Source organism: Cucumis melo, chromosome 12 (genome assembly GCF_025177605.1).
Source record: "Cucumis melo cultivar AY chromosome 12, USDA_Cmelo_AY_1.0, whole genome shotgun sequence".
Taxonomy (NCBI): domain Eukaryota; kingdom Viridiplantae; phylum Streptophyta; class Magnoliopsida; order Cucurbitales; family Cucurbitaceae; genus Cucumis; species Cucumis melo.
Window position 1 is genome coordinate 17,496,159 of NC_066868.1, and position 25,507 is coordinate 17,521,665.

The 25,507-nt window shown below is 33.2% G+C and overlaps 1 protein-coding gene and 1 long non-coding RNA gene across 2 annotated transcripts; both read right to left on the bottom strand.

The window, feature by feature from the left end:
* Positions 1 to 16,805: 16,805 nt before the first annotated feature.
* On the bottom strand, positions 16,806 to 18,157 carry LOC127144365 (uncharacterized). Its single transcript, XR_007816028.1, has 2 exons — positions 17,888 to 18,157; positions 16,806 to 17,468 (listed from the first exon to the last, which is right to left on the bottom strand). It is a non-coding gene; the product is annotated as an uncharacterized LOC127144365 (long non-coding RNA).
* A 1,616-nt stretch (positions 18,158 to 19,773) lies between these two features.
* On the bottom strand, positions 19,774 to 22,576 carry LOC103498209 (probable xyloglucan endotransglucosylase/hydrolase protein 6). The gene is made up of 4 exons (XM_008460728.3): positions 22,255 to 22,576; positions 20,878 to 20,978; positions 20,598 to 20,794; positions 19,774 to 20,502 (listed from the first exon to the last, which is right to left on the bottom strand). Exons 1-4 carry the CDS (start codon positions 22,442 to 22,444, stop codon positions 20,112 to 20,114), a joined length of 879 nt encoding a protein of 292 aa, XP_008458950.2. The 5' UTR covers positions 22,445 to 22,576; the 3' UTR covers positions 19,774 to 20,111.
* Between the last annotated feature and the right edge of the window lie 2,931 nt (positions 22,577 to 25,507).

The window sequence follows — 25,507 nt, forward strand, 5'->3', positions numbered from 1 at the left end:
AAAAGCAGTGAAGGAAAAGACACCATTTGAGGCATGGTATGGGTACAAACCATCACTGAAATTTCTCAAAGTATTTGGTTGTTTGTGTTGTTCCACAGAGCAAGCGTGACAAACTTGATAGGAGAGCTTCACCGGATGTCTTTATAGGCTATAGTTCTATCAGCAAAGCCTATAAAATTTTCCAGCCACAAACTGGAAAGATTGTCGTGAGCAGGGATGTTCACTTCGTGGAAGATGAAGAGTGGAACTTTGATGATGCAGAGAAGAAAGGTCAGACCTTGGAAAAGATGAAATTCAAGTTTTTTGATTCAAGCATTGAAGAGGAAGATGACAAGCAGAATGAAATAGTAGATGATGCTTCCATAAAAGAAACAAGGTTGCTTTCTGATATTTATGAAAGGTGTAATGTTGCTGTGTGTGAACCTGCAAATTATGCAGAAGCAAGATCAAAGGTGGGTAGCTGCAATGGAGGAGGAGTTGTCAATGATAGAGAAGAACAAAACTTGGATCCTTGTTGACAGACCTCAAGATATGAAGGTAATTGGAGTTAAATGGGTGTTTAGAACTAAGCTTAATGCTGATGGCTCGATTAACAAGCACAAAGCCAGGCTTGTGGTTAAAGGGTATGCTTAAATCTTTAGTGTTGATTACTCTGATACTTTTGCTCCTGTGCTAGAATGGACACAATCAGGCTACTATTTGCAATAGCTGCACAAAAGGACTGGAAATTGTATCAGTTGGATGTCAAATCAGCTTTTTTGAATGGTGTCTTACAAGAAGAAATTTATGTTGAGCAGCCCGAAGGATGTGAGAAGCAAGGTGAAGGAAATAAAGTCTATCTTCTCAAGAAGGCTCTTTATGGTTTAAAACAAGCTCCAAGAGCTTGGTATAGCAAAATTGATGAACATTTACTGAGCTTGGGATTTTTGAAAAGTCTATCAGAATCAACCTTATATGTTAAGCACAATGGTACTAACATTCTTATTGTTTCACTGTATGTTGATGACCTACTAGTTACAGGAAACAATACAGATCATATTCAAAATTTCAAATGGGAGATGATGAAGATGTTTGAAATGATAGATCTCGGGCTCATGTCCTACTTCCTTGGCACAGAGATCAAACAAGGGCAAGGTGAAGTTTTCATCTGCCAGAAAAAATATGCAAAGGAAATACTAAAGAAGTTTAAGATGGATGAGTGTAAGGCAGTAAGCACTCCAATGAATCAAAAATAGAAGTTGTGCAAAGAAGATGGTGCTGACAAAGTTGATGAAGGATATTTCAGGAGTTTAATTGGTTGCTTGATGTATCTCACAGCAACAAGACCTGATATTTTGAATGCTGTGAGTATTTTGTCTCGTTTCATGCACTGTGCAAGTGAATTACATCTCAAGACAGCAAAAAGAGTGATTCGATATGTCGAAGGCACAAGTGATTTTGGTGTTAAGTTCACTAGGGGCAAGGAGTTCAAGCTGATTGGTTTTCTGATAGTGATTGGGGAGGTTCCATTAATGATATGAGAAGCACTTTAGGCTACGATTTTACTCTTAGCTCTGGTGTTTTCTCTTGGAGCTCGAAAAAGCAAGAGATTGTAGCCCAATCCACTGCTGAAGCAGAATTTATTGCTGCAACAGCTAGTGCCAATCAAGCTTTATGGCTGAGAAAAATTTTACTTGACCTTGATCTGGAGCAGAAGAAAAGCACGGAGATTCTTGTTGATAACAAAGCTGCTATTGATATTTCTCATAATCTTGTGTTTTATAAGAAGACTAAACATTTTAACATCAAGTTATTCTTTCTAAGGGAAGTGTAGAAAAGTGGAGAGGTGATTCTTGTCTACTGCAAAACAGAAGATCAAGCTGCAGACATATTAACTAAACCGTTGCCTACTTGCAAGTTCGAGTTTCTAAGGTCAAAACTTAGTGTTTGCAACTCCTAAAGCAAGGAGGAGTGTTAAGAAAGTGCTTTAAGATTGAAACATGCTCATGTGTGTTTGTTTTTGTTAAGTTAATTTAGTCCAAATTTGTTCCTATTTCTTAGGAATTAGTTATTCATGATTTGTAATCATGGAGAAAGTTTAGGGTCATGATGTTAGTGGGTAGTTATTTTTTAAGACTTTAAATATTGTATTTTTCTTTGAATGTAGGTGGAATGAATTTATCTTCAATTTGCCATTGCAAATTTTTACTCTTGAAAATAACAAAAAGAAATACTAGAAAAATACAACTCAAAGAACTTGAGTTAAATCCATAAGCTTCCAAGTCTTTTCCTGGGATGATTTCCCCTTTTCCTGAGTTGAAAATTGTTCCTCTATACACACTTTTGAGAAGAAACCCAAGAAGCTGCTTGAAAATGACAGAAAATGTAAAGATGAAGATGGGGTCGGTCTTGGTTAATGGGACATGCATATATCATCTAATTTAAGGCAGGTGGGAGATACTATTAGGTATAGAGTTATGCCCTAATTTGTTGTATTGTACTTCACTTGTATGTTCTACTTTGTACTGTACACAACACGTCATGCTAGCTATAGGAAACGTGAGAGATTGTTGGGACTAGTGTCCTAAATCTCTTGGGTTCTCATAGCCTATAATGTCGTTGTATATAAAAATTATTATTCAATAAAATAATATATATGTTATTTTATCTTGTTTTCTTTAACTAAATCTAATAAACTAAGATGTATAGTTATTTATGTAATAACATAAACATGTATGTAGTTGACATACAAAGTTGGATCATGTTTAAGAAATAAACAAAAAGGTCTGTAGTGTGGGGATAAGAGCTTTATCCTGTTGGTTACGAAATATGACCCACTTTAATTTGCAATTGTTACAATAGTTATAAAGTGTTACAAATGATCTAATCTTGATCATTCATGTGTGGAGATGTATGAGTAGAGGTATCATTTTCAAAGAGTTTATATAAGACCGAACCACGAAATGAATAGTCTCTCTTTATAACATACTTACAAGAAGAGACATACATTTCCTCGAGATGATCATAGGTTGTTTGATCTGAATCTTGAGTTAGTTGTGAATTCTTGCCTACTATGAGAGTGATCCTTTGATCTACATGGGTGAGAGTAGGCAAATTTGCTGAATAAATATGCGTACCCTTTTTAGGATTCGTCTAATTGGGGAGCTCATAACACAACTACATAAAAAGAATTAACTCATTTATCTTGTTACTGTATAAGTACATAACTTGCTCCCTTAATAACTAATTTCGGGTCTTGAACAATGTGGTGTTACACTCTCTCCTTTTTTGAAAGGGGTTCAATTATAGTTAGACTCTGATTAATTATTCGTTAGTGGGATCAATAGTATTTAAGGAGTTAGATATAATTATAGGGGTAAAATCGTAATTTTGACATAGTTGTACTTTCGAGCAATTTGTGAAAGGTTAATGTTCTTTATTGGTTATACATAAATACATGTACTGTCAGAAGATTGCAACTATCAATTTTTAGTGAAGTGACCGTTAGTTAATGAATGAAGATTAATTTAAATTAAAAGATTTTAATTAACCAATTATGTAACATTGGAGTTTCAATTTGTAGGTCCATAATGTCCTCCAGTTATTCAATAAGGGTCAATGAGAATCAAATATACTTTGGATGAATTTAAATGGTTGAAATTAAATAAAAAGAGTTAATTTTATGTGATACCATCACTACAATATATATGAGACATTATAATATAAAGTTTAATTAGAGAAATAAATATTTGAATGTATTAATTATATGAATGAGATTCACATAAAAACTATATGTTAAATTTAGTACGAATATGATTCATATTAAAACTATAGATCATATGGCCACAAGAGAGAATTGAAAGGTGAACAGAAATTTACTAAATATGCCCCAAATAAGCAAGTAACATCTTTACCAAATTAGCAAACAATTAAAAACCTTCCAAAATTTACTAAATTGGCTCCAAATTAGCAAATAACATTTTATCATATTAGACTAAAGCTATCAGAAAAAAAAAATCATGCAAGAATCCATTTTCAAAGTAAACGTGCACAAATAAAAACTCAAAACCATGTATTTGATGGCATGAAATCAATAATCTAATGGTGTCGGTTATTTAAGGTTTTAGTTATCTACATTCTACAAAACAAATGTCTCTTTGAGACAGTTGAAAATCATTTCAGAACATGCTTTAATTATTTGAAAATGAATTACTTTAGAGTGATTTTGAGCATGAAACAAAAGAATAATTTCAATAGTTAAATATCATTCTAAACAACGTCTTTAGTAACTTTTGTTTGTGCCAAATAGCCCTCTCTTACTACTTCTCTTAACCTTCGATTTATATCGAATAAGTCGTTAAATTTTAAGTGCCTAATAAATTCATAAATTCATAAAAGCAAGGATTGAAATTTCAATTTAGTAGAATAATTGACTTGGTCAACATTTTGTTTCCTAAAATTCATTGGTCTTACTAGGCTTGGGATAATTATAAATATATAACAATCAAATTTAAAATATTTATAGATATAACACGTTACAAAAAAAAATTCGTAAATATAATAAAATTTAGTTTTTGATCTAAAAGTCTATTAATAATATACTATATTGCTAATGCAAGTTTATCACTAATAAAGTCTATCACTAATAGAATTCTTTATATCTTAATTTAATTATATTTGTAGTAATTTGAAAATATTGTTATATATCTAATTATTATCCATAAAATTGTTACTCATCCAATTAACATATTTGCGAAAAGTTGAACTTATCGTAGAATAAAAAGTTTGATTTTAAAATATAAATAATAATTAAATTAAAAAAATATTGAGGATTCTAAAGACCTACTTGACATAAAATAAAACACTCAAAAGATACTCTTTAAAAGTTTAACACTTCTTTAAATTTTGTTTGAAATTTATGTTTCTCTTCCCTCCAAATTTAACAAAATCTGGTTGTGGTAAATGATAATATAACTATTGATTTGGTGAATGATGAGATTTGTTTAAATAGTTCTAAATGATTTGGTTTGTCAATCGGCTGTAGTCTTTGTTTAATCAAGAAGTTGTTGCGTTTTATTGTCTCTTATACATAGTTAAAGAAAAAGTAGACATCGAGACTCGAGTTAAAATACTTTTTATTTCCTAGATGCAAGCAAACTTTTAGACGTTAGTGATTGGAAATGTATTTGGTAGCTTTGTGTTAGTACACTTTTTTTAATATTTCATCAGTTTTTATAAATTGAAGTTCCATTTTGGGGAAATTATAATGAAAGAGCTTTAATTCTTAAAACAAGGAAAAAAAAAAAAAAAAGAGAAAAGGAAAAGGCATTTGGTTGAAGGTAAATTGTTGTTGAACTTTGACTAGAAGGAGTGATGCACTGAGAAGCCTTAACGTCTAGGTGGGATGTCTAGATAGAATGCGTAGTGTATTGTATCTCGCCTTGTGCTTTGCGTAACGCATAGTGCTTTCTCGTCTTGTATCTCGTGTAGTGAATTTGTCTTTCACCTTAACAGAACACCTTCTTTGATCAGTATGCATACTGGTTAACTCGCCTAATGATCAACTCGCATACTAGTCACCTCGCCTAGTCAAAATGCCAACTGCAAAACAAGAACAAGATAGAAGAAACGGGTTGAGTCGTGGATCTCACTTTCTTTAAGATGTTTCGCAGCTTTGTCTTTTGTGCAAACAGTTTTGATTGCCTTGTCATCCCCAAGATAAAAGCAGCCTCATTCTTTAATTAGTTTTGCACTAAAATTAATCAAAATTCACAACACTCAAATAGACACTTTATTGCTTAGTATACTAAAAGAGAATTTTGGGAGAGAATGAAAATCGTTTTGTTGCTTTCTGAGTATGTATGTGTTGCTTTATGAGTATGTATAAAGAGAAGAATGAGACCCATATAGTAAGCAAAGAGAGACTCCAATGGTAATATTATTAATGACAAGAAAAAAACCGATTGAATAAATACCATTTATTTTGAACGGTTTCGATTTTGGAAAGTTTAATTACAAAAAAAAAACATTTATAATAAGAAAACAATTTAGCAAAGATATCTTATATTTTTTTTACTCCTCACCTCACTCGACTGACAAGCAGTAACGACGCATATGGAGATATCAGCAAACTTACTATTGTCTATCTTCTCAGATCTCCCAAATTTTTACTATCAGTCCTCCACTTGAAAATTTTTAAAAACATTTTCATCGAGTAGTATCTATCTCTATAATACTGTTCTTAAGTAAAGGTGTCTAACGACTTGAACCTTTACGTAGTGACAATAGTTTAGAGTATTGTAAAGTAACTGGTAGCTTTGAACTTTACTTCTAAAAGAGTTGCACATGCAGCATTATTCGAGTGAAGTTCTAAAAATGCCTGTGTTTTAAGGCCTTGCATGTATATCTTAGTTTAGTGAACACTCTAGAGAATTTGTCTATAATTTCATACGAAGCGACCCTCACTTTCACATCCACAAAGGTGAATATATCAAGAGTACTTCTAGATACGTCTTTAAATTTTTGTTGCACTTCGCCTAAAAGGAGTGATGCGTTGAGAACCCTTAACGACTAAACTAGATGTCTAGACAGAACACGTAGTGTATTGTATCTCACAATTGTATTTTGCGTAACGCGTAGTTCTTTCTCGACTTGTATCTCGGGTAATGAATTTGTATTTCGCCTGAACAGAACGCCTTCTTTGATCAGTACACGTACTAGTGAACTCGCCTACCGATCAACACGCCTAATGATCAACTTGCGTACTAATCAACTCACCTAGTCAAAAATACAACGGCAAAATAGAAACAAGTTAGAAGAAAAGGGCTAAGTCGAAGATCTCTATTTCTTTAAGACGTTTTGTTGCTTTGCTCTTTTGTGCAAACAATTTTGATCACTCCATCATTCCCAGAATAAAACAACTTCGTTCTTCATTTAGTTGTGCATTGAAACTAATCAGAATTCACAACACTCAAATAGATACTTTATTGCTCGATGTACTAAAAGAGAATTTTGGAAGAGAACGAAAATCGATGTGTTGTTTTCTGAGTATGTATATATTGCTTTCTAAGTATGTATAAAGAGAAGAATGAGACCCAATATATATAGTAAGTGAGGAGAGACTCCAACGGTCATATTATAAATGACAAGAAAAATATATCGATTGAATAAATACTATTTATTTTGAAATGGTTTCGATCTTGAAAAGTTTAATTACAAAAAAATCGTTTATAATAAGATATGGTTTAGCAAAAATATATTATTAGTTTTTACTCCTCTCCTCTCTATGCCCGACCGACGACGGTGCACATGTGGAGATATCGGCAAACCTACTTTTGTCTATCCCCTCACCTCTTCCAAAACTTGGGTGCCCTTAGAGCCCAAACCCACGAATGGATCTATGAGTCTATAAAGGCGAACTTCCACATTGCTATCTAAACAAGGTGGAAATGCATGTTTAAAATAAATTAATAATAAATATTTGCTAACTCAAAATTTTCATTTAACATAAACAAATTCTTATTTATTATATATTAAACTCTAGACCTATAATTTTATTATAAATAGGTCTCTTACATTGTTATAAAAATACACAACTTCGACAACATAAAAGAATTATATATTTTTCTCTTATCTTTCTCTGATTAGCTCTTTAAAAGTAATTTAGCCAAAAGAAGACTGTTCTAAATTAGTTGTGGAGCTTTGAACTCAACATTTAAGTATAGAGTGGTCTGAGCTACACAATGTTTCAGTTGAGTTGTTTATCTATCATGCACTGGTGGTTAGTACAAAAAGAATACAACACAATGGGCTTGAATCTACTTAATATAAAGGGACGCATCTTTCCATTGCTCGGTAGCTTCTTGAGTTTCGAACCTCGTTGACCTATCTTGTCTCGTACCCCGTACAACTCTATATGAGACCACACCATAAATATGATAACCGACATCTATTTGATAATTTGTAGAAATACAAGTTATTATAGCCTTTTAGGTAGAATAATGAAGTAATGACATGAGATAAAGGAGAAAAACATGTATCAATGTAGGTAAAATAGGATAATTACGCATTGCAAGTATCAAAAGAGTAAAACGATTGTTTATCACGGTTTTCATGTCTTAGGCAAATCAGACATGAGTCAACCAAGAAGGCGATAAGAGGAATAAGGCTAGGCGATCTGCATCACTAGAAGACAAGTGTGATTCACATGATGTCAGGGAAAAGATGACAAGGTGTTTGTAACACCGTGCAATAGTGTCAAAGAATTAATGACACCTAGACCATGTTAAGTCTCATTGGCCCTTACCTATAAATACAAAGATATCTCTTCCACTTAAGAGTGTGCAAAATTGTAGGAAGAACAAGCTCAGCTTAATCCCTACCCTTCCTTCTGTACTTTAGGCAATAGCTTAGAAGAGAATTGCTAGAAATCCAAATCCCATTCTCCCTTAGTTGTAAAAGACAAAAATGGAACCAAAGAGCAAGATAAATTTTGCTTAGAGGCTCGACCCATTCCCTATTACTTTCATTTTGTAATTTTTATTCATTTGTATTTGTAATTTGAACCTCGTGGCCAAAAGACTTAAAGTTTTATTTATGAATATGCAAAAAATTATCATTTTCACTCACCCATCTCTTTACCTTCCCATCATATTAGTTCTTTGTAATATGATAAGTGCAAAGCAGAAATAGTTAGTTAAGAATCTAAATGTTGGTAATATCTATCTTGTTTAGTTAAGTGTTGTACTTAATAACTCATTCTATTCGAAAGAAGAATGAAGTAGTGGGTTTGTCGCTCGAAAGTGTAATAACTTGGACCTTACTAAAGAAGCGGTGAAGATAGTGTAGAGATACAATCTTGTCACTAAATTCCTCCTTAACATACATATCAGAAATATGAGTACGTGCGACGAAAAGGCACCGAAGGGTTGCTCGCCTTAATAGAGGATGAATTATAGATAATACAATTAAATAAATTAGATATAAAGCATATGATAAATTCAAGTATTTGCATCTCGATAGGTGAGCTAGTAGGACGTAGGCTTTGAGACAATGCTTGTCCTAATTTTGAAATTAACAAATGATTTGTATTGCCCCAATTAACTATTTAACCTTGTAACGCGTCAGAATACATAGAAATTCTTTCATCATCTCGCCTAGACAAACTGAGTTCACATCTCTCATAACCATCACATTCACATCCACCTTGTTCTCCTTACACGTAGTGTAATTAGTACTAGGATGGTCCATACTGTGAATATAACAATATTGACAATCTCTACATGAAATTTACATATGCATTATAACTGAAAGCAATATAAGTTTCTTGTGTTCAACCCTACCTTATCCGGAAAACCTATCTTTTCGTTTACACTCGGGCAAAAGAGAGGAAAACTTGTACTCAATTGACAAGCCTCTAGAAGTAAGCAACACACAAGTAAGCGTCAACTCCTTTTATCGCTTGACCCTAGCTTAGCCAGGTCTAGTCACATAATAGAACCTAAACTCAATATTCACGATAGCATAGTTTTCATCACACATGAATAAACAAACACTATTCCCAATGAAAACGCATGACTTTAATCCCCTAGAACCTATGCTCGAATGCCAACTTGTTACACACCCTCCTTGATAGCACCACACTACCTATAAAAAGGAGGTGAATATAGTGAATGCCACTACCTCCAATAGCACCCCCTTATCGAATAACCTAATTCATAACCAACAAGAAATATAGGAAACCGTACATATATTTAACTTGAAACTCATGCTTTGTAATTAAATTCAGAAATCCAGCATACTGTGAAAAACTTAAACAAAAGCTCAATGTGTAAAAGAAATTTAGCCTTAAAATTTGTTAGAACAAACTAACTACTTCATAAATTAGAATCCAAGAGAAATCCTTATAAATACCTTGTATCTTTGAAAATCAAAATGTAGAAAATAAAGATCTTGCTCTCATGCAGAGTAGATGTAGGTTTGTTAAAACCGAACCACTTTAAAATCTCTTGTATTCATACTTCTTCTCCTTGCTTCATCTTCACCCTCATAATCTCAAAATCATAAGAACTTCTTCAGCATTAAAAGTCAAACATTTACACAAAGAAACCAAAAGAAGAAGAAAGCAGGAAGCTAGAGCTTTTCTTTGCAAACCCTTTCGAGAATATAGTGAGAAGAACGAAGGAGAAAAGGAGAGAAAGTAGAGTAAGAAAGAGAAGAAGAAAAAGAAATAAATGAACAAAAGGAAAAAATTTTTACCTTTATATTTTTACATCAAAAACATGGCCAATATCTTGACCATCCACGTGTAAGCTCCTACACATACTCTAATGCTTAAACTCAAAGCATGCTTGAAATATAATAATTTTAAATTTATTTTTGTCACTCATAACTTTTAACCAGATTCTCGGTCTATAGATTTGTCCTACTTCCTCTTGCCCTGAAAATAACAAGAAAATATCAAGTTATTTTGGTTCCAACGAAAGGAAACTTTTTCAGTTTCTTACCTTTTTCCTTTTTCTACTTAAGATAACTCTTTTCTTGCTAACCTTGATCTCTTTTAAATTCTTTGGTGGTCTTAGCTTGCTTAAGATCGATTCTACAAACTTGTCATAACTTAAAATGAGCTCCTATACAGATATAAAGTTCAAGATCAAAAGCTCTGTACTTAGCAAACCTTGCTCTTAAGTTCCTTAAACAAAAGAAAGGAAACTTGAGCTTACTTGGATTTAAACCTCAAACTCTAACTCTTCTTCCTTAATTTAATCTCATCAAAACCTACAATTTTTCAGATGTCTCTCGATCGAACACCCTAACTGAAGCTTGGTCGAATAACCCTCTTGCTTGGTTCCAACACTTGCAAGTAATCTCAACTTCTTTCTAACTTTTCCCTCTACTTGCTCTTACAGTGAAATTGTGAGAAACGAGAGGAATGAGAGTCTTTGGGTACTTAAAAGGAACTCCGCGTCCAAATAACACTAACTCTCGCGCGATGGAAATTTCAGAAAATTTGTCCGTCGCTTTTCCTTTAATGATCTCGTCTGGGATCAATTGGAGATTCTCTGGGATCTTTATACTTCTCGATTAAACATGCCTGAAATCATGCTCGAGAATCCTAATATTTTTCTTTTCAACTTCCAGTCTCAGTCGAACACAGCCCTAAGATGGCCCAATAATACATCTCCAAGGCTTTCTGTCTTTCTACTCGGTCGGCAAGCATCGAGATGCTCTTGCCTTAGCTCCAAGATATACTCTTTATTTTCCATCTCACCCTAGATTACTCAAAGCTGCCTGAGATTTCTTACTTCAAAGCTTTTTGTCTTTTCTCTCAGCTCAACAGAACCGAGCCTTAGCACCTATGTCCCGAGATTCCTTTTCCTGACACTTGTTTCACTTGATAAACTTCAAAAAGTTGTCCTACATATTTGACTTAGCCCGAGACTCTTAGGCAAACTATTTGCTTAACTCTAACACTTAGCAAGCAAATGGAATAGAAGATATGAGTATTATAAAATTAATGTTTATGTACAATCACTGGTAGATAAGTTAGATAAGTTAAATGAGTTGTGGTTGAATGAAATACAAACATACAATAGTTTTAGTGCTTCTTTCATCCAACTTCGCGCTACATTGTTGTGAAAAATAAATGATTTTCTAGCTTATGTTGATATATCTAGTCGAAGAACAAAAGGTTATAAAGCATGCTTAGTTTGTAATGTTGATACAAGCTCAATGAGACTATAGAGAAAAACTTTTTTATATGAGACATTGTTGCTATCTACATCTAACACAACTTGTGGTTCAAATGATTGTACTTCCTCTTATAATGGGTATATAGTAAATGGAGTTCCATTACACACAAAAAATCATGGAGCTCTCAAAATAGCGGAGTAATGGCATCGGATGATGATGAAACCAAACAAATCATTTTTTATGACAAACGACATGAAATAATAAGGCTACAATATATTTGCACGAGGGCAACCCTTTTAAGGTATGAATGGTATGATACTAGTTCATGAAAGAATAGAATTAACATATTTAGTGGCTTTACATTAATAAGTATTCGTTACCGGTGGTACAAGGATGAGTTGTTCATCCTTATAACTCGTTTGTGGCTACGAGGCTTCTTAAATTTTTGCCAAGATAAGATTGCACAAATTTTAAATATTGTACACACAGAAAGATGATAATAACTGATTTTAAAAATTGTACACGCAGAAAAATGAGGATGTTATTTAAAGGTAACCACCAGAAATGAAGCTCAAACATAAGAAGATTTAAGGTATAGTACCATCAACTTACATGTTCAAGAAAAACAAGTTTCCCTATGAAGGAAACAAACATATGAAAAGAAAAAGGGTCAATATAACTTTAAATTTAACTCTTATCGTCAATTAATAGACAAAATTAATCACAAGAAATAGCAAATCTTCAAATGTCGGAGATTTTGCAAGTATAACTATTAGAATTGATAAATAAAGTTATATAGCAATCAAAAAAGTAATATGAAGATCATATATGGCCAAATAATAAGCTGCCAATTCCAAAACTAGCATTCATACTCCATTATTTCGGTTGCCAAATCAATTTCAACCAAATCTCGCTATTTGTTAGAGAAGAAAATAAAAATGACAAAGCAGCCACATCATCAAGTCAAGCCAAGCTGAAAGATGTTTCAATGGGCAAATAAAATTTCAAGGATTTCGTGATTTGTTATCGGGAGTTATTCACATACATAGCAACATTTTGAAAAAATTACAAATATAGCAATTATATTCAAAATAATTAAGTACATAGCAACATTTTGAAAAAATTACAAATATAGCAAAATTTGTCAAAATCTATCAATGATAGATTATGTAACAAATGTTGGTCTATCACTGATAACCCATAAGAGTCTATCGACGATAGAAGCCTATCACTGATATATTTTGCTATATTTACAATTTTTTTAAAATATTGCTACATACTTAATAATTATTCTAAAAATTGCTACCCATTATAATTATTCTACTAAAAAATGTGTGTACTTAGGCTCAAGCCCACTCCATGAAGGATTTAAATGTTTGGCAAAATTTGGAAAAATTTTCATCTCCCGCCATGTCACCTTCCATGAATCTGAATTTCCATTTGCAACCCTTTTTTCCTCGGCCAAAACCATGAACCATCTCATTTCCTCATCTTTTTCTAATATTCAATCCACCATTTCTATTCCAATCCTTCCATCTAGCCCAACACTCGCCCAAGTTATTACCCATGGCCCAATTGTTTCCCATGTCCAAACTCTTCCATCCAAGCCCAACCAAATTTAAATCCCACTCCAACCGAATTTCATTCCAATTTTAATCCTAGCCCAGTTGTCTTCCACTCACCTGCTGACCAATCAAATCAATCCATCCTCATACCTACCCCTTGCACTCAAATTTCCAATGCATCTCTTCCTTCACCATAAATCTCACTTACTCCCATTTGTCCCTCTCCATCCGAAAGTCAATTTTCTTCATATAAGGAAAATCTTTCTTCCTCTTCTACACCTGCTAATTCTTTATCACCTCCGGCTCCGTCGCCTCTGCCAAACCCAATTATTCCTTCACATCCCATGACTGCTCGAGCTAAATCTGGCATTTTCAAACCAAAAGCATGGATTCACTTATCTTCTGTTAATTGAGCTCTCACCGAACCAACAAAGCTTCAGGATGCCTTCGCCACACCTCAATGGAAACAGGCCATGGATGATGAATACAATGCTCTTATCAAGGCTCAAACATGGCCCTCAGTACCATCGACTTCATCTCAAAATGTCATTAGTAGTAAGTGGGTATTTCGACTAAAACGACATCATGATAGTCATTCATCGCTATAAAGCCCATCTAGTGGCCAAAGGGTTTCATCAAAATCCTAGAGTGGACTTCTTTGAAGCTTTCAGTCATGTAATCAAGGCGTCTACAATTCGTCTTGTTTTAAGTGTTGCAATCTCTAAAGGGTGGTCTCTGTGGCAGCTTGATTTCAACAACGCTTTCTTAAATGGAAAACTTGATGAAATGGTGTTCATGACACAACCACCTGGGTATGTGAATCCTTCTTATCCTAATTATATTTGCAAACTGAACAAAGTTATATATCGTTTGAAACAAGCTTCTAGAGCATGGAATGTTACACAGACTCAGGCTTTACTAAATTGGGGTTTTATCAATTCTCGTTCAGACTCTTTTCTGTTCATTTTTTGGCACCACGTCTCTGTGATTTTGTTACTGGTTTACGTTGATGATGTAATAGTGACGGGAAATAATAATTCCCTGGTTCAAGATCTGATTACTTCTCTTGATAAACAATTTGCATTGAAAGATTTGGGTTGTCTTAGTTATTTTCTTGGATTCCAAGTTAATTATTTGGATTTCGGTTTCGTTTTAAATCAAGAGAAATATGTTACTGATCTTCTTCATAAGCTTCAACTACATGATTTGAAACCTACCCCGTCATCCAATGTAGTGGGTAAACACTTGTCAGCTCTTGATGGAACTCCTTTCACAGATCCATTCATTTATCGAAGTACAATTGGGGCTGGGGCTGTACAATATCTTACTCACACTCGACCCAATATAGCCTATATAGTGAATCATCTCAGTCAATTCCTCCAACGTCCTACTGATATTCACTGGCAGGCTGTGACGAGCTCTTCACTATCTTAATGGCACATGGTCTTTTGGTCTTCTGTTTCAACCTAGTAATGATCTCTCCATTAATGCATATTTTGATGCTGATTGGGCATCTAATATAGATGATCGTAAATTCGTTGCTGCATATTGTATCTTTTGGAGATAATTTAGTCTCATGGTCCTCAAAGAAACAAACTGTCGCTACGCTCTAACACGAAATCTGAGTATCGAGCTCTTGCTCTAGTTGCATCTGAAATAATTTGGTTGAAACAACTTTTAGAAGAATTACATATATCTCCGCCCCGAAGACCAGTTTGGTGGTGTGACAATCTCCGTGCTGGTGCACTAGCAACAAATTCGATATTCCATGCTTGAACTAAACACATAGAAATCGATGTTCATTTTATCAAAGATGAAGTTCTTCGTGGTGTTCTAGAGGTCAGCTACGATCCCTCAGTTGACCAATTGGTTGATTGCTTAACAAAATCTCTTACTCATTCACAGTTTCAAAATTTGCACTCCAAACTCGTGGTGATAAATCTACCCTCTCGTTTGACGGGGGATGTTAGAGAAGAAAATAAAAATGACAAAACAGCCACATCATCAAGCCAAGCCAAGCTGGAAGTTGTTTCAATGGGCAAATAAAATTTCAAGGATTTCATGATTTGTTATTGGGAGTTATTTACGGCAAGGTTGTGCCAATCAAAAGTAGCCACTTGTCCTCTCACACAATCTTTATGCATTTATTTTATTTATTTATTCATTTATTTTATTCCCTAAATCAAGGGATCACAATTTGTATATATGTACTCCTTCAGGCCCTGCATTAATTGTGGAAAAATCAAAGGAAACATTTTATAGAAACAAATTATTTCCCTATTATCTCTCCTTCTTTGATTCTATTATCTATTCAACAACCTAAACTTCTAGAGACTCCACTCCACTTCAATTTACTCAGTTCTAAAGAATATAAAAAACTAGCACAATCAAATAGACTAATTAGATAACTTTCGGGCAAAAGCAAAATGAAGTAAAGAGAACAAAAGAAAGTTATGAGATCTAAATACCAAAACAAGAACCGAATCGATATTGTTAGGGCCTTGGCTGCTCAATTTCTTCCACTTTTCTTAGCTGCACAGTTTCAGTCGTTTCTCCAACATTTCGTTCAGTTCGTGACTGCACAATTTCTTCCATTTCTCTTACATCCTTTTGACTCCTTGACTGCACAATTTCAGCCATTCATTTAACATCCTGTTGAGTCCTTGGTTTCACTATTTCTACCATTTCTCTAACATTCTGTTTTGTCCTTGGCTGCATTATTTCTTCCATTTCCCCAACATCCTGTTGGCACCTTAGGTGCAGAAATTTTACAATTTCACTAAAGCCAAGCAAACTATTGTTCGAAGTTACGTTTATGACCAGCATTGAATTAAATAAATAGGACCTCTTGCCCTGTTATTGAATCAGAAAATTACCTCCTTCAAACATTCTCTTTGCAGAAACATGGAAACTGAATCTTTAAACATAGACATTCATGTATATGTATATGTATGTCTAGACCATATAATAATATGAATAGTACAGAGAAAAAAGGTTAGAAGTTTGGTAAGATCTATGACTGTATCACTGGAGGCTGTATTCTAGCCAATGAATGGCATTTTGTGTCTGCGTTGTAGGGGGAATCCAGAACAAGTAAATAATAGAATTGATCAAATAACTGAAACAAAAGTTGCACTTTGCTCTATTCACACGAATCCAAAGGTAAAGAACAAACAAGTGTCTACATAAAAAGACATGGGTAAAATAATTTCATAGATTATGTAATTTTTATTCAATGAATTTAGATATGGTCACTCTTGATCCAAAATTATTTCCATTATGTGATCCATTTGCGAAGATCAAAAACTTTCTTCATCTTGAAAGGAAAAGGAAAAGAAGAAAAAAACTAAATCTTCTCCTGCTTAAACTTTTCTCTATTTTAATTTCACCCTAATTAACTAATAATTTCTAATATCAAACTTAACACATCCATTTATAGCTGGACTTTGATCTCCCTTATTTTCTTGTTATCTCTAGTCATGTGGCTGTGGTTGGACGTAGACTACATTCGACGGAAGTTGAATTGTGCCCAGAAATAACTATTGATTTTTACAACAACCAACATGTATGTACGAATGTTTTATAATTATTTTATTTTCGAACTACTAAATTAAAAACATTTTAAAATCGAATAATTTAAATGATTAATAATGTTGTATAATGAAATATTAGGGTACAAATTGGGAATTTGTAAAGATGAGTGCAAGTAAACGTGTATCAATAGGCCTTTTGTATTACCTTATCTTTGAAGTTGAGCAAAAGGGAGCACTTCCAGAGTCTCTGGCCGCAGTATTCCAAGCTGAAGTTCGCTGTGGTGTAGGTGGTAGACAAGTCCAACTTTGTGGGCATTCCTCTCACAAGCTTGAGGGCGGATCTGGAGTAGAGAGCGGTGTTTGGGAACAATGGAGATGCTTACCGACGTCAAAGTGAGTGAGCGGTGTTGGGTTTCGACGTGGTCAGTTTCGAGGATGTGGTCACAATCAGTGAGCGGCGTTGTGGTTCCGAGGGCATTCCGAAGAGTTGCGATTTCGACAACGTTTGGAAGGCGTTGGGTTTTTACGACGTTGGGGTTTCAACGGCGTTCCATGGCGAAGAGGGGGCTTGGAGCAACGTGAAAGGGAAAGCATCCATAACAACTTTGTCACTGCCCTTTGTCTAGCGGCCATAAGCATTCATAACAACTTGAGATGCAGTATGAGCAGGGGTCAAAGGACATTGTTCCGTTAAAACAGACTGCAGGTCATCAACAATGAGTATTGTATTCTTCGGTGTTACATAATTTTCTCCGCTTAATTTTTGGTTCCATACAATAATAGAGGAAGACATGTTTACATATAATTAACAAACAATTAATTTGTTTTAATCTATTACATAAAATATCTAACCAATTCAACCAAAACAAACAAACAACTCTAATTAAATCGTTGATTTATAACATTTATAATATACTAAAATGCATGATGGTACTTAACCTGTGGTGGGTTTTATCTAAATAACAATTGAATTGGTAAATTTGGCACCTAAAATAAAATTAAACAATAAATTACTAAAAATGACGTATGCCACTCCAGAACTTAACCAAACACCCTCAAACCACTTTCAATTGAGCCCTAAAAATGCAAACCAGACAAACATATTGCACCGAACAATACCTTAACTAGGTCAGGTGAACCGCAACTAAATTCAGAACGACGAACCAAAGCCAACTACATGAACTGACTGAACTATGTTGCCAAGTCGAACTATCAAGTCGAGCCACCAAGCCACTAACATTGATGTTGGTTGTTATGTTGATGTAAGCTCTTGTGAGACCCCAATCCTGTTTTAAACTACGCAATAAGAGTGCATGCGATAAAAACAGGTTAATGCATTGAGATTGCACGCGAGGAGAGTTGACAACCGGAAGTGTTGCAAAGCAATTGTGTAAGGTGTTTTCAGTTATGCAATAAGAAAAGAGTTACGCAATAAGAAGGAAGCGATGAAAGATCCCTTCACCATGAAGTAGTTGACGTCATCCTTGTGTAAGAAAGATGGTGAGCTGATTTGACCTTGCCACTCAACTGAATTTAGGATAAGATGTGACAAGTGACATGTGTCATTTTGATGTTGAATGAATCTCACTACCCAGAAGCAATAATTATTCTGATATAGGAAGTCTCACCACAGAGGTTTATAAATAGAAAAAGTTCAGCATTTTTCGGAGCTATTTTAACTTGTGTTCATTTAAGAAAAAATTGAAGGAATTTCAAAAAATTTAAATGATTCCCCACGAGCTTGAATTCGACATGGATTTGCAAGAAAGTACAAGTGGACTTTGGCTAAGAGCTTAGGTGAGGAAGATACTTGATTGCAAGTGCTTCTTAAAATATTTTCAAACTAAAATGATTTCTACTATGTTTGAATCCTTATATATATTTCTTCATTGAATTCTCAAATTCCATGATTTCTCTTATGTTCTAAAATTCTCAAAATGGATTTGATCTACACATGATTTGAAATTGAATATGAATTGGAATGTTGGGATGAAATGCTTTTTGGTTAATGGCACCCTATGCAATGAGATTCCTCACACTTACTATGTTCTAGTGCTCACACTTACTATGTGTTCTAGTTTGGGATGTCTTATCCTTGTTGAGTGATATGGGATAGGATGCCCTATTCTTGCTACGTGATCTGAAATAGAATACCTCATACTTGCTGTGTGATCTGGTATGAGATGCATTTTGCTTGTTGTGTGATCTAGCACTAGAAGACGCGTTATGCATGATGGAATTGGTGGGGAGTTGTTGTGTTGAAATCACTATGCACAACTGCAAACTCAGAAAAAAAGTGTGGTAGATGCTTGAGCTGAGAAAGGGTACAAAGATGTAAGTAAACATGCATAATGATTGTGCGTTATAATTTATATACTGAGATATGTGAATGGTTGTCCTATGCGACATAATTTTTATATGATGAATGATTTGGAAGAAAATGAATTTCCATATGAATTACGAATAATTGTTAATGAGATTTGAATTGTGTAAATCGTCCAATGTGTTAACCTAACTTGATCTTAACTCAAATTTTTCTATTAAATAAGCATGACTATTTTCTTGCATGTTTTTGCGAAATAAGTTGGAACGCGTCATGGGGAAAACTTATTTATTATATTTGTTGATAAAAAATCCCACTTACTAAACATTTTTGTCTAATCTTTCAAATACTTTGTTTTATCCTCCCAGATAACGAATGATATGCAACACTTGATTTGATGCCTTGATCGCCTCTTGTCCATACCTAAATCGCATCATCTTAGTAGTGGCGCGCAACTGTGAGCCCACGTAGCATGTAAAGTTAAACAAGCAAAGTGAAGTACTATTTTTGAGATTTGTATATTTTTAGTGCAAAGAAACTTTTGTACTTACCCAGCAGTAGTCATACTACTTATTTCCATGATTGACCAATCAGGCGAGCTAATAACATTAATATTTTTTTAGCCATAAAAATTCTTCGGTTCTCAAACATCATTCTATACCAAAATAAGACAAAAGCCGCAGAGATTAACTATTTTTATTATTATTATTATTATTATTATTATTGATTTAAGCAAACAATACAAGTACATAATGAGAGAAAATGCTTACCACATAAACAAGGATCAAGCACAATTAAATAGAATATATACTGGCTTTGGATGGCCATGCAGCTTCAAATCTAAATAATACCTACTTGTCCAAGGTATTTTCTATTGACCACCATTATACATCATATTTTGAAATAGAGAAGAAATAATTTTTTCCTTCCAAGAGACATAAATATTTGCTAATTTATACCAGTAAATTTGTGGGGGAAATACGCAGAATGAGGGGTGAGTGAGTATCATTCTTGAAAACTTCATATTCCAGCGACGCATTCAGGTGGAGTGACAGGGTAGCGGGATTTGTCGGTGCAATAGTCATATATCATGTGGTTCATACGAACCCATCTATAGTTTCTGGCTTCCAAAGGAGAGAGGGACTGGTAGGACGGGGCTTCCCACCAATTGTTGGGGTTTGAAGGGCAGTTTGCGGGGCCTGGGACAGGGCAACCCTCAATGTCAAAGTCCTTGTAATAAGCATAGAATGGAGCTTTGTTCCAATCAATCTTCTCCAAACCACCTCTTGTGGCCCAGTCATCGGCTTCCCATAGTGTTGAATATATTCCCATTGGTTGTTGTTTTGGATATGGGATCCCTTTGGCTTCGTGGTTCTTATATACCCTTATTGGGATATCATCCACACCAAATCTGCACTCGCAATCGTATAAAATTCAATCTCTATCATCTTCGTCCACACACACACATATATATAGAATATAGATAACTTGTTAATTAACACTTACACAATTAGCGAATGGGTCCATCTAATTGAATAAGTATGGAAATCAGCTGCCGGGTCGAACCACAAGTTCACCCTTTGCTCTCTATCACCCTTTCCATGAGCATATATATTAGTTTGAACCGTATATGGTTGTCCACTCCTATTTCCCAAAAACTCAAAGTCTAATTCATCGCGTATTGTGTCTGTGTCTGAGTTCATCTGCATGATTTATTTATTATTAAAATTCCATTTATTATTTTCATATTATATTTAATTAATTATTTAGTTTATTACCAACTTACATAAAATGCAGTAACCGTTCCCGCCGAGTCACCAGGAACTAGTTTTATCTTCATGCTCACTTTTCCAAACAAATACTGCCTCTTAGAAGCAAATCCACATCCTAATTAAACAGTAAAAATCCATGAACATTTAACACTCCAACTCAAATTTCATCTTTTCTTTTTAATATATTGTTTCTTTTTGGTTTATCTATATTAGAAAAGTTGTTTAAGAACTTTCGAAGGCTCCCTTTGATAAGATTTTTTTAGGAAAAACATTTCTATCATTAGAAAAATTTGAAAGTACAAGAATAAGTTTCCAACCGGGAAGCTTTATTTTGATTTTGAAAACAATTTTATAAGTTAGATATATATATGTGTGTGTGTGTGAAAAATAAAAATAAAAACACGTGGATGGAAGTAATTGTTCACATGACATTTTCAAAAGAAAATAAACTATATTTACTTGTGTTTGGATTTTAAGTAGATTTACGTGGATATGGTTTAATCTCTAACATATGATCAATCACCTAATTCTCTTATGTATTTGAGCGCAGGTGAGTTTTCTTAAAAATGAAAGTATCTTTTTATATCTTCAAACAACTTATATGTTAATGTTATGAAAAAAAAATTTAGGTTATCTAGAGTTTGAATTTTAGGAATGTGTAGAAACTTCTCTATTTATAAAATTCTATATTGGTCCCCCTTAAGGCTCAAAATATTGGGGTTTCGAGCTAAGAGCTGAATAATGTGGGAATTGAACCCAAAATCTTTTGTTTTTATATATATGTAAGTGTAAATTAAGCCGAGTTTATATTGTCATAAACATAGATGATAGTATCAACTTGCGCTAAATAACTAGTTCTCTCCACCCGATGTGAGGAAATTAAACATGCTATATCATTGAAATATATCAACTTTTGTCCTCAACTTCGATTTAGAAAACATATTGGTTTTTAGTTAGCCTCAAATTTGATAATTTAAAATCTAAAGAAATGAGATAGCAATTTGCAATTAATCCAATTTTTTTTTTAATTCAAGACTAATTTTGATGTTTTATAAAAAGTGAGAACCTAAGCTTCCAATTTATTATGTTTAACAAATTACTTATATAGAATGAATCATTCATTGACAAAGGTACTTATTTTAAGCTTAATTAATTATGAAGATGAAGTGCAGAACAGCATACCAGAATTAACTCTGCTCTAAATGCTGACTCTTGTTTTTTGTTTGTTTGTTTGTTTCTTTGTTTTAGGAAAGAAAACAAAAGGAGAAATAACAGGATTTAATGGATTCAAAATTATTTGAAAAAAAGAAAAAGAAAAAGAAAAACATAGGAACGTACGTAATGCAAGTGCCAAAATTCCAAATATGAAGAAAAGCATTTTAATTAATTACCAGAGCTTCGATCGAGAAGAAGTTGAATTCCCCTCCCACCATCGAGTTCCTTCACATGGCTATCCGCCCACGTCACCCTAAAATCCTCAAGAAAAGTCGTCGGTCGACCTGAAACAACAACGGACATTACAACAACACACACACAAATAAAACCAATGCCGCCATTGCTGTTGTAACTTCTCCGAGCCATGTATATAGCTATAATGTATAAGTTTTAATTTAATTAATAAATGCAGATACGTATAAGAGAGACAAGGGACTTAGAATGTGATATTGGCATACAACAAAAAGGTAGAGATCGAGGCTTTTTTTATAGATACGCAAAAAGAAAGAAAGAAAGAAAGAGAAATATATATGGGCCAGATGGATTAATTATGAGAAGTAATTGAAAAGGGAAATCACCATCAATATCATCATGCATCAAACCTTACCCTTACGATACAGCTAATCACAAGCCGTAATGAGGCCCTACTTCTTCACTAATACTAACTGTTGTTGTTTTCCAATATGTATGTATGAATGTATTTTTCTTTTAGCATTCTTTGGCCTTATCTTGAACATGGCTTTCTATTATTTCCTTTCCTCCAGTGGTAATAATAATGATAATAATAATAATAATAATAATAATAATAATAATAATAATAATAATAATTGTTCAGAAAATGACATCTAATTAAGAAGCTAACAATTGCAGTGCGTGGAATGTTTAATAACTGCTCCCCTCAACTCAAATTAGTTATAGGAATAGTAATTACAAGACAATGAATATGTAGTAAGGTAGGTGTTACCAGATTTTAAGTATTAGATGTATTAAGCTAGAGATTAGGAAGTTTGGAACCCACATTTAAACAGTGGTATTGTATGATCAATCTTAATATGTGACAAAAATTGGTTGGTCAAGAGAGTAATTGCGCATCAAATTATGTTGTTGGGAGTCCAATGAGACACTGTGGAAACTATGATTAAGCTTTGGTGTGTCATTTATGTTCTCTCATTTGAAGGTATAGTAAAAACGTTGGCCCAACCCAATTAACTTTTGTGAAAACTCTAAATTGCTCCTTGTTGAATATCTTTAATTCTCTCAGCCCACCCCACCTAAACCCTCAACAGTTTTACTTAATCCAATACAATATAAACTTTCCCAAGTATAACGAATTATTTTAATATTTACGGTTTGTATAATAAAACATAAACAAGTTAGCCATTTTTTAAATATTTTAGGCATCTTTCTTCTAATGTCTTTCTTCTTTTCCTCCTCCTTCTTACGTTCCAAATCTAATTTCTTTCTATCGTTTTTCTTCTTTTTCTTTTTCTTTTTTTTTTTGTTGCGTACATCATTTTTCTTCTTTTCCTCCTCTTTTTTACTGTCTTTTAGATTTGGGTATCTAAAAGATGTGTATAAAAACAATCTTGAAAAAAATTGTTCCAAAAGAATTAAAAAAAAAATCGTTTAGCCAAATCTAAACAATCGTGTATCAAAGAATCTTGAAAAAATAAACGATCATGTAAACAAATTTAAATGATCGCGTACCAAAACAATCGTGTAACAAATTTTGAAAAAAAAATCGTTTAGATTTAGGCCCAAATCTAAACAACAAAATCTAAAATCGTGTAACCAAACTAAATAATAGGATTCCAAATCTAAACGACCGTGTACCAAATATTATATTACGCGCGTTGTTGGTGAAGCATGTTTTTGTGTTTTTCATTGTTGGCCTGTGAGCTTTTTTCCATTTTTAGAATTATTCTATATAGTCGTTTTGTTATATTTTTTTAAAATACCCCTAGAATATTTGTGCAAAATTGAGTTACATCTTTAGAATTATAGAGTGATATCCATGCCGAATAAGATTTTTAGCAAATTTCCTAACAACCGTACTTTTCATTTTCGCTTTGCTTTGCCTTTAGTTTTGCAGTATGTTACGATTTTCACATACTATGTATTTTAAATATATCAATTATCATGCGTTTGTATCTTCAATACATGTTTTTCAAATTTGGATATTTCATTAGTTCTTAACCGAATTTGAGATTTATTTACTCTAAAAATTATGAGAATTCAGCCTTCATATATGATAAATGATTATATATTAATTTAATAAAATTACATCCTAATTGAACCTTCGTAAATTTAATAAATGTTTATATATTTATTTTATAAATTTATTGAAAATATAAATTTATCGAAAATATAAATGTAACTAATCCATAATATCCATTCTTTTTTAATATTTTGAAAAAATTATACATTTAATAAAGTTGTCGAAATATCTCATTTCTAAAATTGATGAGACCTTTTTTCTTTTAGGGAGACAATAGAGTCAACCACGAAAATAACTCTATTTAGATAGGATAGTATTTAAAAAATAATATTTTATTGCTAAATTCATTGAATGTATATTTAAATAGAATTTTATAGTTTTACTTTGATAAAAATACATACAAGTGTTGTTCTTTATTTTTAAATAATTCTACGTTATACTGATCAATATCGACAAATCAAAAAATTTCCCTTCACCAAGAATTCAATTATTTGATTGAAAAATCACATTATATATGCTCGATGTCAAGAAATCCATAGGTTGTACACAATTAATCACAAATCCAAGAAAAACAAAAGTGGTAACTTTAGACCTTAATTTTGGTGGTTTAGGATAATGGGTTGTAAATCATTCCAAACTCTTGAATATTCAAAATTTGGCTTCTACCCTTTCCATAATTGAAAATGTAATACTCTTTGCCTTTTTATGTGGTACCCTATTTAACACATGACTACCACCAATAAAACCTGCTTCCACCCCATCTGATGTATTAGTCAAACAAATTATGGCTTTATTTTTCCTCTCACCTACTCCATTAGACGCAGATGAATATGAGACCGAGTTAGTTTCATGAATATGAGACCGAGTAGTTTCTTTTCTGTAAAATTGATTCTCAACTTTAAGGAGAAATTTTTTAAGATTTTTAGAAGCATCCTTTTTATTTTTCAATAGATATACTTTTAAAAAATCATCAATAAATGTGATAAAATATCTATTCCCTAATTCTTTTTCGTACTTGCTTCTTTAGTATACATATTTATTCCGCAAGGCTTTCCATATTTTATTAGCAGACATGAAAGTTGTATCATAATAATCGTAAAAATTAAATGATTAGCAAGATAAGTTAAAAAATAATATCGACTATTGTACTCATCTTTCTCATATTATCAATTTTGTCTCGGTGTTCTATGAACTCCTCAACATTCATGTTG